Here is a 12,286-nt window from a genome sequence, read left to right as displayed (position 1 = left end):
TCCCAAGTCAAACCATCTATAAAATATGCCGTATTTTTCTGTAAATTATTGTTGGAATGGAAAGATGAGACACAAGATGGATATATACATTCAACATACGGTACATAAGTACTGTATTTGTTTATTTTAACAATAAATCAACAAGATGGCATTAACATTATTAACATTCTCTTAAAGCGATCCATGGATAGAAAGACTTGTAGTTCTTGAAAGATAAATGTTAGTACAAGTTATAGAAATTTTATACTAAAACCCCTCTTAATGTTTTCGTTTTATTAAAGTTTGTAAAATTTTCAATCAAAAAATAAACTAGTAGCTCGCCATTGTTGATGTCAATAATCACACCATGCTCACTCATGGGACTAACCCATAAAATCAGTTGGATCCAAACGCCAGCAGAGGGCGCAAAACACCACAAAACAAGTAACAAGCTGACATTACACTGTACTGTCATTTTATTCTGTTTGAGCGGGGCATGTGCGTTAATTGCGTCAAATATTTTAACGTGATTAATTTTAAAAATTAATTACCGCCCGTTAACGCGATATTTTTGACAGCCTTAATTTTGAGACGATTCGACTATCTATATACAACAATTTGGCAAAGCGCGGATGACGAGAAATTCGTTTTTTAATCTGCCGTTTAGCTCTTCCTGTCATTATAGCGCACTGGCGCCTCCATCTGGGTCAGCGAAAGAGTGATTTCAACAGATTTATCATTGAGCCCAAAGGAGGAGGAAGCGTTTTTCAGCGGTTCTGGTTCAAGTGTGGATTGCAGGGGTGCCAATACTTTTGGCCAGCAGTGTACCACAAAGTCCTGGAACGAAATAACTTCGTATGTAGAGGTACCACTGTAGTTGAACTTCCAAATTCGATGAACTAGCCCAATCTTGCTACACTGTATTCAGGAGTGCTGTCATGGCTCTCCTGGATTTTTCATAAAGCGAGGATTGAATTTTGCAGATTAGCGAAAGAATTTTTAGACTCCTTGAGAGGCCAATTCTGAGTCCAAACATCCCTGCCTTCCTTTTTTTTTTCCTTCTTCTTGTCCCTCTTCCTGCCCGGAACCACAACCCGTCTATCATCCTCTTCTTAAAACCACATTTCACGTGCTCTCATTCACCCCCCTTCGCTTCCTGGTGTGTCGCTTGCTTTGACCTTTCACTCGTATCCTTCTCTCGCTCTCCCTTTTCTACCTTTCTCCTCGCTTCAGCCTTTCATCATTTCCTCCGTTTTGCTTTTCTTTTTTTTCTCCACGCTCTCATTCTCCTCTCTGTCAAAGCTCTTTTTCCTCTACATCCTTTTTTTTGTCATGTGACAGAAGGGCTGCCACGAACAGTTGATTGAATCACATGGTTTAAAGTTCTCCGTCTTAGTGATTTACGTCCGTCAGCAGGGGGTGCTGTTAGCATTTTTACAAGCGTTTGAGATTTTTACAATTGTATTTGAATCCTGCCTTGTCATGTTTTTTGTATATCTGGTTTTCTGTGTGGTTATAGCCCCTTGTTTGGTTTTTAGCTCCTAATTTTTCTTAATTAACCCTATAAACTAAGCATTTTCTGTGAAATTAGGGGTTGATTTTTCTATGAGTATTTATTAACTGAAAAACAGTTCAAACAAGCCTTGTTGTACATCTTTTTATTACTAAATCATCAAAGGATTACGTCATGAACTTTTTTCCAAAATGTTTACATTTTTTGCAAGTGTCATAACCAGTTAAAGTTGAAGAATTTCAAATGCCTAAAATGGAAAATCACACACATTAATTCACTACTGATAAACTATAAATCTCAGTAAAGTTTTGACAACTGATAAATAGTCGATAAGATGAATGAAAAAAAAAGAGGCTGAGCAAATGAGCGCAGAGTAATTTATATTTCAAAAATGGCAGTTTTGAGAATCTTGATGAATAACATTTTCTATTCATTTCAACGAAATGAAACTTCACCTATTGTAGACGAATAGCCATTTTCACACTGTATTTTCAATTTCACACATGAGTATCATTTAAAAGTAAAATCTAATAATGTTATCTCATAATCTATCAATGAAGCTTTAGGTTTCCGATTAGGCCTACACAATATGAACATCGCAATGTGCGCATGCGCAATAGTCCTGTGGCAGGACGTGCAATTGTGTTTTTGTTTTTTTGGGGTTTTTTTGCTTCTTCAAAGCAGCAAGGATGCAGAGACATGGCCCTGTTATCAGAGCTGGGTAGATTATCCAATTACTCAAATACAAGTAAAAAAGTATTTGGTGAAAAGAAGTATTGTGTTTGGCAGCCCTTTTAATTTTTGTTTTAGTCCGTCTTTTCGACAATAATACTTATTGGTCGTAGTCATATTTCAGTCATCTCGAAGTGTGAATGTCTTCGTCTAGTTTTTGTTAATGAAAACTCAAGACTAATTTCATCTAGTTATGGTCGACGTTTACTAAAAGTTTTTGTTTGTAAAATAAAATTTAAAAAAATCAAAAATAATTAAATAAAGGTTTGCAATGATTTGGAATGAACATTGACAGATGAGCAGCAGGGCTAAGAATGAAAAGTGGCGTTTTTTTGCCATGTGGCTAAATTGATTTTGCCATGTGGCATTTTTTTGCCATGGGGCAACATGGATTTTGCCATGTGGCATTTTTTGCATTGTGGCAAAATGAATTTTGCCATATGGCATTTTTTGCATTGTGGCATTTTTGCCATTGTACAAAATGGATTTTGCCATGTGGCATTTCAGGCCATTTGGCAAAATGGCTTTGGCCATGTGGCTTTTTTTATAGCCATGTGCCAAAATGGATTGTGCCATGTGGCATTTTTTTGCCATGTGGCAAAATGGATTTTGCCACGTGGCAATTTTGTTGCCACATAAAAAAAATGCCACATGGCAAAAAAAAAATGCCACATGGCAAAATCCATTTTGACACATGACAAAAAAAATGCCACATGGTTAAAACAAATGCGACATGTCAAAATCAATTTTGCCACATACCAAATGCCACCTTGGTTCTCGCTGTCTCTCCATAGTGTCACAACACCAGGACAACACCAACTTCCTGATAATACATACTCGGCAGGAAAACATTACATGATTTTCAATTAATTACATCCACGTGGACGCCACGAACCGTATGTAAAAAAAAAAAAAAAAATTGTCTGAGAGCTTAAGAGGACGCTTGCTATTAGCATTAGCTGAATGCTAACTCATTCGCGAATACTAACGCTACAAGTTACATTCAGTGTATGAGGATTACTCAGCAGAGACCTTTAAAGGCTAAAGCAACATTGCATATTCTCTCTGGCAAAGGTAAGAAAACCAATCTTACCGTTTGTGCAAGCCTGGAGACTGGAAAGCAGCAGCATGTCACATGAGTGACCAAACCAGACACTGCTACGATGCAGGCTAACGACGCATAAAATGTTACACATTGTTAACGTGACGACGTGATTGAACAGGCTGGCGTGATAGAAGAATGGCAGGCTTTAGTCTGAGTGGTATAATTTAGTCATGTGATCATTATTGCGACATTTCATTGGTGAAACTGGTGAAGCTACTGACAGAAATTCAATATGTGGAATAAAGACGAAAATGTAATGACTTTTGTGTAGCACAAAATAGCGGAGTAAGAGTAGCGTTTCTTCTTCACGAATCTACTCAAGTAAAAGCAAAAAATACATTTTTCTCAAAAAGTTACTCAAGTAAATGTAACTGATTAAATGTAACATGTTACTACCTACCTCTAGCTTTTATATACATATTAGTATAAATATACTAGTATATATGTATATATATATATATATATATATATATATATATATATACTATTTCCAGTGGATTTTTAGCAGCTGACAAACAAAAAAAAAAATTTTGTAATTTGTAATTGTTTACATGGGCAATAACACAGTATGTTATCGATTCAGCAGTGAGTGTCACTCTGTTCAATGTAGGTACGGAGGGTTCAAATCTGATTTAATTTAAGTGCATCTTTGATATGTTTATGATAAATGGCAATATATCATTACCTTCTTGGAGGGGATCAATGTCATTGTTTATCAACTCCTCTTCCTCCGAATCCATGTCCCCGCTTTCTTGAGACCCCACATCAGACTCTAAATAATTTACTCGCCTCCTACGGATTGAGTGGTCTTCTCCTGGTGTTCCACACCTTCTTCTACCCCTTCCTTGTCGTTGTGATGCCATATTTCCAATATAATTGTCATCAAAATTTATTATTCCAGCATAGAGAGTACATAAAGCTTTGTGGATGCAAGATGGCTGCCACTGACGCGAACTTTCCCTAGATTTTTCCAGTCGCCCCAGGAAAACTTGTTTAGTCACGATAAGACAGTGCTGCTATCTGGTGTTGAATGAAAGAGCCCTTACTGATCTATATGCTGTTAAAAAAAAAAAGACGTCTTTATGACAAGTACAATAGACTTTATGGCCCAGAGAAATTAAGGGGGACGCCGGCCTCCTCATTTGTAGAGTGCGGAGTGTATAGGGTTAATTAGGCCCTATTATGGTAAACAGACAAGGTTCGACGAAATATCAATGTTTTTCATCAGGCACCTGAATACATCTCTTAAGGCTACCCTGCTGCAGGTTTGAGGTCAAAAGCCTGTTTAGTACAAAAGGGTGTTTCCTGTTCCCAGCAGGAGGCGCCAGGCCTAATGGATAATATTTCAATGCTGTCAAATTCAGGCTGGGATACCTCTCCTTGAACCTTGGATAAGGGAGTTATTAGTCATTTACTGAATTTGTCGTGTTGCTAAAAAAAAAGGCCGACTTTGGCACCCTGCCCAGGTCAGGCCCTTGAATGGAAACTCACCATTTTGACAACTTTAGATGTCATATGTCTCATGACCAGTCTCACCAATTTTGAGGAGGATCCAACTAACTACCTAGGCGCTAGTGTCTCAAATGTGCAACCTGTAAATTGACTGAAAGTTCACATTCAACCCAAAATACCCAATTTCCTTTTGGGTTTGGGCTATGGGTCCAAGAGACTTTTTGGAGCAGTTTTGCACAAGGTATTGACTGACCATTTTTCATCGCTCTACTTTAAAAATTTTTTTTTAAAAACTAATAATTGAAGCCTTTTTTGATATTTCAAGTGGGCGCCACTGAGCTATTTTGTTACGATTTTCGCAAGGTCGCAAAATTATTGAAATTTACGCCCAGTGGCATATACTGTATGTGTATGTGTAAGTTTTGGGGAGTTTTTAAGCATGTTAGGGCATGTTAGGGTTAGGGTCCAAATTGTCCATTTTCATTTGCCCTGAAAAAATATGAATAGTAAAGATTTGCTTTACAATAGGGCTCTTGGACCACTTGGTGCTCGGGCCCCAATTATACAAAAGAGAATATTGCTGTTTTGTTTCCCTTTATATATTTTCAAGTAACACTAGGTAACTTTTCAACCTTTATAAAATATGTTCGTATTGTTTAATCCATCTGCAGGTGGCCGGGAGATCATGATTTTGCGACACTGTGCGGGTGTGCGCTGGTCCACATGGGAAACGCAGTCTTCCTTCAGGCAAAACACTATCGATTTTGTCCACCGGCGTCGCTAAAATCGCCAAAAACTAAAAAGTTACTTTACCTACTGTTGCTTTGAATTAAATAAACATGGAAACAAAATATATTTTTAGCTCTCAAAACTATCAAATATCAAAATAGTTGTCGATTCATTTGATAATCAATTTATCGTGGCAGCCCTATGTAAAACCCACCGAATGCTGTTTGTGTCTCTTTAGTTTTTCTGGTCATGTCTTGGCTTGTTTTCCCACCAGCCTTCGCCCTCTCCCCTCTATGCTTTCTTCTTTTTGTATGTTTGTTTTTCATTTCTTTCTCCATTGACTCGCCCATGCATGGATGCAGCAGCCTGATTGTAGGGAGCCGTTGCAGCCAGGGCTCAAAGGCCAAACGGAGGAGACGGGTGACCATGAGACAAGTCAAAAGCACGCCGAGGAAGAGGAAACACAAAATGCACTTGTAAGTAATTGCCTTTGACAGCAATTGATTTCTAATTCAGTGGTCATTAATGTTGCAATTTAACCTTTTAAGTTTTAACCAAATTGATGTAACCACGCCAGCCGAACCGCCGGAACCGCGCTAGCGCAATCCCAATGACCTGGGCCAGGGCGGTGCCAACAACCTGGCCCAAAGGCCAAACTCCGCGCATTCACCTTAACCTCTTGTAGAGACTCCATTTTAAAAGCTGGAAAAAGACTTGGAAACACAACTTGACAATTTAGTTCCAAGTCGACAGCAATCTGACATCAAGGCAAAAACAGCAAAAAGACATAGACGAAGAGGAAGGATGGATCCAGAGTCATCAAAAGATCCATCCACTATCTTCCGCTTGCTTTGGGGTCGGGTCGCGGGGGCAGCAGCTTTAGCAGGGAGGCCCAGACTTTCCTCTCCCCAGCCACTTCAACCAGCTCCTCCGGCGGGATCCCAAGGCGTTCCTAGGCCAGCCGAGAGACATAGTCTCTCCAGTGTGTCCTGGGTCGTCCCCGGGGCCTCCCGCCGGTGAGACATGCCCGGAACATCTCTCCGGGGAGGCATCCAAACCAGATGCTGGAGCAAGCTCAGCTGGCTCCTCTCAACGCGGAGGGGTAGCAGCTCAACGCCGAGTCCCTCCCGGATGACCGAGCTTCTCAACCTATCTCAAAGGGACAGCCCGGACACCCTGCGGAGGAAACTCATTTCAGCCCCTTGTATCCGAGATCTTGTTCTTTCGGTCATGACCCACAGCTGCTGACCATAGGTGATGGTAGGAACGTAGATTGACTGGTAACTCGAGCTTTGCCTTTCGGCTTAGCTCCTTCTTCAGCACTACGGACCGGTGCAGAGTCCGCACTTCTGCAGACGCTACACCGATCCGCCTGTCGATCTCCCGCTCCCTCCTACCCTCACTCGTGAACAAGAGCCCAAGATACTTGAACTCCTCCACTTGGGGCAGGATCTCCTCCCCGACCCGGAGAGGGCACTCCACCCTTTTCCGACAGAGGACCATGGTCTCTGATTTGGTTGTGCTGATCTTCATCCCGACCGCTTCACACTCGGCTGCGAACCACTCCAGCGAGAGTTGGAGGTCACGGCTTGTTGAAGCCAACAGCACCACATCATCTGCAAAAAGCAGAGATGCAATGCTGAGGTCACCAAACCGGACACCCTCAACGCTTCGGCAGTGCCTAGAAATTCTGTCCATAAAAATTAAGAACAGAATCGGTGACAAACGGCAGCCTTCGCAGAGTCCAACCCTCACTGGGAACGAATTCGACTTACTGCCGGCAATGCTAACCAAACTCTGACACCGGTCGTACAGGGACCAAACAGCCCTTACCAAGGGGTTTGGTACCCCGTAGTCCCGAAGGACTCCCCACTGGACTCTCCGAGGCACACGGTCGAACGCCTTCTCCAGATCCACAGTACACATGTAGACCTGTTGGGCGAACTCCCATGCACCCTCGAAAACCCTGCCGAGGGTGTAGAGCTCGTCCACTGTTCCACGGCCGGGACGAAAACTACTCTGCTCCTCCTAAATCCGAGATTCGACTTCCCGACGGACCCTCCTTTCTAGCCACCCCAAATAGACTTTACCGGGAGGCTGAGGAGTGTGATCCCTCTATAACTGGAACACACCCTCCGGTTTGCCAATTCAGAGACACTGTCCTCGATGTCCACACGATGTTGTAGAGGCGTGTCGTCAAAATATTGCTGAGCAAAATGACAGCGATTAGTTAAACATTCATTCTTTTAAAGGCTCTGGTGAGGCGGGCTGTGGTCCGGAAGAAGGGTGTGTTTGGGCATTGTTTAGGTTTATTGTCTGTTGTGGCTAGAGCAGGAGTGTTCGGGCGTTACTGTTGTCAAGGCAATGAGAGGTGACGATTTTTCCAGCCTTAGCGCCACGTGAGTGCTGAGTGTCAACTTCTCAGTCGCGGGTTCATCCGTTATCAGATGTTCCTTGTGGGAGGAGAGGATGTCCTTTCTTTGTTCTGGACTGTCCATTGTTGGTTACCTGAAGAGTTGATGGCGGGATTTGGTGATCCAGATGTGGGCTTGTAGATGTCCTGGCCATCTCCTGCTTGTCTCGCTCCGTCAGCATCAAGCTCGCTCAGTCAGCTGCATGATGCATGTTGTCCTACAGCAGGCATCCTGTAGTTGTTATCGCACTTAATTGCCCGAAGTCTTGGCACTGTAAATTCCAATCACCCCAACTCCACTCATACTGCAGATACCTGCATATTCTACTTGATGAAACTATGATCTAAATGCAAATTATTTTATATTGGGTGTGTCTGAGTAATACAATCAGTTAAACAGTAAATATGGGAAAGGATACTATTCCCTTCACCAAACTCTTTTGCACCACGGACCGGTGTCAAAATTGATTTTGCCACGTGTCATTTTTTTGCCATGTGGCAAAATGGATTTTAGCATGTGGCATTTTTTTGCCATGTGGCACAATTGATTTTGCCATGCAGCATTTTTTTGCTATGTGGCAAAATGCATTTTGTCATGTGGCATTTTCTTTTGCCATGTGGAAAATATTGATTTTGTCACGTGGCAAAATGGATTTTGGCATGTGGCATTTTTGTTGCCATGTGGCAAAATTGATTTTGCGCATTTTTGTTGCCCTGTGGCAAAATTGATTTTGCCATGCCGCATTTTTTTTGCCATGTGGCGAAATGCATTTTGTCATGTGGCATTTTTTGCCATGTGGCATTTTTTGGGGGTATGTGGCAAAATGGATTTTGGTATATGCCTTTTTTTTTTTTTTTGTATGTGGCATTTTTTTGTTTGTGGCAAAATTGATTTAGGTATGTGGCTTTTTTTTGGGGGGGGGGGGGGGGGGTATGTGGCATTTTTTTTTGTATATGGCATTTTTGCTGTCCAAATTCTCCATTCATTTTGAATGGCAGAAAAACATGTGTGTCTGTGATTTTTGACCATACACGTACCATTACAATGCCTTGACATTCAACTGGCACCCAAGTCAGGCTATGCCACTGACGGCTATAAACGTCCAAATTTTCCACTCATTTTAAATGGCAGGAAAAACGTGTGGCTGTGATTTTTGACTGTACACTTACAACGCATTAACATACAACTGGCACCCAAGTCAGGCTATGCCACTGACGGCTATAAACGTCCAAATTTTCCATTCATTTTGAATGGCAGAAAAACAGGTCTGGCTGTGATTTTTGACCGTACACGTACCATTACAGCGCATAGACATTCAACTGGCACCCAAGTCAGGCTATACCACTGACGGCTATAAACGTCCAAATTTTCCATTCATTTTAAATGGCAGAAAAACATGTGTGGCTTTGATTTCTGACCATACACTTACCATTATAGCGCATTGACATGCAACTGGCACCTAAGTCAAGGCTATGCACTGACAGCTACGAACATCCAAATTTTCCATTCATTTTAAATGGCAGGAAAACGTGTGGTTGTGACACGCATAGCAAACCATACCACTTCTACCATACGAAATACCACTTTTCGTTCTTGGCCCTGCTGACAAATTGTACCAACCACCGACTAATTAGTACCACTTCTCACCAATAGAGGGTATCGAAAGGCACTACAAATTTGACTACAAGACCATTTGACTTTCCCCAAACTTTAGTTGCATGAATCTGAGTGAATGAGTGAATCATATTTTGGATTATTTATTTGATGAAAACTGGCAGTTTTGAATAATTGACAGGATACGTGCCTCCAAACTGGCTTCTTCGCCAATACGGTCCAGTCCAGTGATTCCCACAGCAAGTCGTGCGAGGCAGACGCTTCCGCTCAAGCGGAGCTGCATAAGGAGACGGAAGCTCACAGAGAAATGACACTCAAATTCTCTCAGGTCAGTCACAAACTGCTGTACAATTCTCTTTAACATTGAAAGAGTGAACCAGTTTTACAGAATATTGACTGTTCAAAGAAGAGTCAAATAATATAAAAATAACTATCCTCACTGTGAAATTGTCAGCTCCAGGAAGAGCAACAGAAGGCTCTTCTCCGCCGGGACTTCCAACTGCAAAGTTTGGGCCTCCAGGCTCGACTTCAGCACAAGTTGTGGGGTCAAGAGAGGACACTGCTAGTGCAGGAGTCCCAGCATCTCAAACAAGCGTTGTTGCTGCTCAGCCTCAAGCTGCGCTGTTTCCTCAAACATTGGCGGCTGGGGAGCAACAAGGACACTGAGTGGAAGGATATCCTTGAGGTAGGAATTCCTCATGTCTAAGAATGACATCTTGACTAGATTTGAGACAGAATATCATGATCATGATTGCGATATATCCTGTAGACTACATGCACTGCCACGTTTTGAACAATATGGTCCATAAACATTTTCATCAAACTGCTTTACTGACTCAGCAACTGTACCACGAGTAAACATTAGCCATTTTATGGCACTCGTGAGGTAGGAATGATTTATTCCGTTTAATAACGTGTGAGCTGAAGCCCACTTCACAGGCTCCTACAAGTAATAGCATCTGATTAAATCAAGGTCATTTAAACTCACGGTTTCAAAACGCAACTAAAATAACCACATAACAGGTAACTAAATAGCGTAACTAACAATGAATTAAAACAACTGAAACAGTAACTGAAGAAATAATTAGCACAAAACAGCCTCAGCGTCGCATTGGATGCTGGGAGGCTTGAGGTACAAGTTGCAATACCATACATTTGACATGAGTGGAGGCCAAAATCATTCGTTTTCTGTATTTGCTTCTCTAGATGAACAACCTGAAGGACCTCTACCTTTTATTGGAAGAGGATAGCCTGGGAAGCCCCAGTAAAATGGCTGATGGAGACCAACAAGGACTTAACCCATCAATCAAGGTTAGCATCATTTACAGTGGTATGAAAAAGTATCTGAACCTTTTGGAATTTCGCATATTTCTGCATAAATTAACCTTCAAATGTGATCTAATCTTTGTCAAAATCACACAGATGAAAAAACAGGGTCTGCTTTAACGAAAACCACCCAAACATTTATAGGTTTTCATATTTTAATGAGGATGGTATGCAAACAATGACAGAAGGGGGGAAAATAAGTAAGTGAACCATCACATTTAATATTTTGTGACCCCTTTTGGCAACAAAAACTTCAACCAGGCGCTTCCTGTAGCTACGGATCAGTCTGGCACAACGATCACGACTAATGTTGGCCCATTCTTCTCGACAAAACTGCTATAGTTCAGTCAGATTCCTGCGATGTCTAACATGAATCGCTGTCTTTAGGTCATGCCACAGCATCTCAATGGGGTTCAAGTCTGGACTTTGACTTGGCCATTCCAGAACGTGTATTTTGTTCTTCTGAAACCATTCTGAAGTTGATTTACTTCTGTGTTATGGATCGTTGTCTTGTTATTGTCTGACAGACGGCCTCAGGTTTTCCTGCAAAACATCTTGATAAACGTTTGAATTCATTCTTCCATTTATGATTGCAAGCTGTCCAGGCCCCAAGGAAGCAAAACAGCCCCAAATCATGATGCTCGCTCCATCTTACTTCACGGTTGGGATGAGGTGTTGATGTTGGTGAGCTGTTCCATTTTTCCCCACACACATGACGTTGTGTGTTCCTCCTAAACAATTCAACTTTGGTTTCATCAGTCGACAAAATATTTTTCCTAAACTTCTGTGGAGTGTCCAAGTGCCTTTTTGTCAACATTAAACGAGCAACAATGTTTTCAATCGACAGCAGTGGCTTCCTCTGTGGCGTACATATAGTTTATGTGAGCAGAGATATTGGACTATGCCAGTGATTTCTGTAAGTCTTTAGCAGACACTCTAGGGTTCTTTTTTTTTTTTTTTTTTTTTTTTTTTACCTCTGAGTATTCTGCGCTGAACTCTTGGCATCATCTTTGGTAGACGGCCACTCCTTGGGAGAGAAGCAACAGTGCCAAACTCTGCAAACAATGCTTCTCATCAAGACAATTCTTACCAGGTGTGTGCTTTATAGTGGGCAGGGCAGCTTTAAACCACTCATCAGTGATTGGGCACATACCTGACTTAAATTGTTTGGTAAACATTAGCTTCAGTTGCTCTTTAAGTCTCCTTAGGCAGAGGGTTCACTTACAGTTGTGGTCAAAAGTTTACATACACTTGTGAAGAACATAATGTCATGGCTCTCTTGAGTTTCCAGTTATTTCTACAACTCTGATTTTTCTCTAATAGAGTGATTGGAAGAGATACTTCTTTGTCACAAAAAAACATTCATGAAGTTTGGTTCTTTTATGACTATTATGGGTGAACAGAAAAAAGTGATCAAATCTG

At 41.5% G+C, this 12,286-nt stretch overlaps 1 protein-coding gene across 3 annotated transcripts in view; it reads left to right on the top strand.

Moving 5' to 3' along the window:
* The window catches only part of mtcl2 (microtubule crosslinking factor 2), a 145,516-nt gene that overhangs the window by 102,556 nt on the left and 30,674 nt on the right, over positions 1 to 12,286 (top strand). For 2 of the 3 annotated variants that reach the window (XM_057860525.1, XM_057860517.1), the window contains exons 11-14: positions 5,873 to 5,986; positions 9,720 to 9,866; positions 9,993 to 10,223; positions 10,745 to 10,849. In XM_057860525.1, the coding sequence (XP_057716508.1) occupies positions 5,873 to 5,986; positions 9,720 to 9,866; positions 9,993 to 10,223; positions 10,745 to 10,849 (597 nt within the window). The remainder of the gene's footprint in view (positions 1 to 5,872; positions 5,987 to 9,719; positions 9,867 to 9,992; positions 10,224 to 10,744; positions 10,850 to 12,286) is intronic. The other variant, XM_057860533.1, reaches the window with a different exon arrangement.

The sequence above is a fragment of the Corythoichthys intestinalis genome, chromosome 2, assembly GCF_030265065.1.
Source record: "Corythoichthys intestinalis isolate RoL2023-P3 chromosome 2, ASM3026506v1, whole genome shotgun sequence".
NCBI lineage: Eukaryota > Metazoa > Chordata > Actinopteri > Syngnathiformes > Syngnathidae > Corythoichthys > Corythoichthys intestinalis.
The sequence above is the reverse complement of the archived record's forward strand: the minus strand, read 5'-3'. Positions and strand labels throughout refer to the sequence as shown.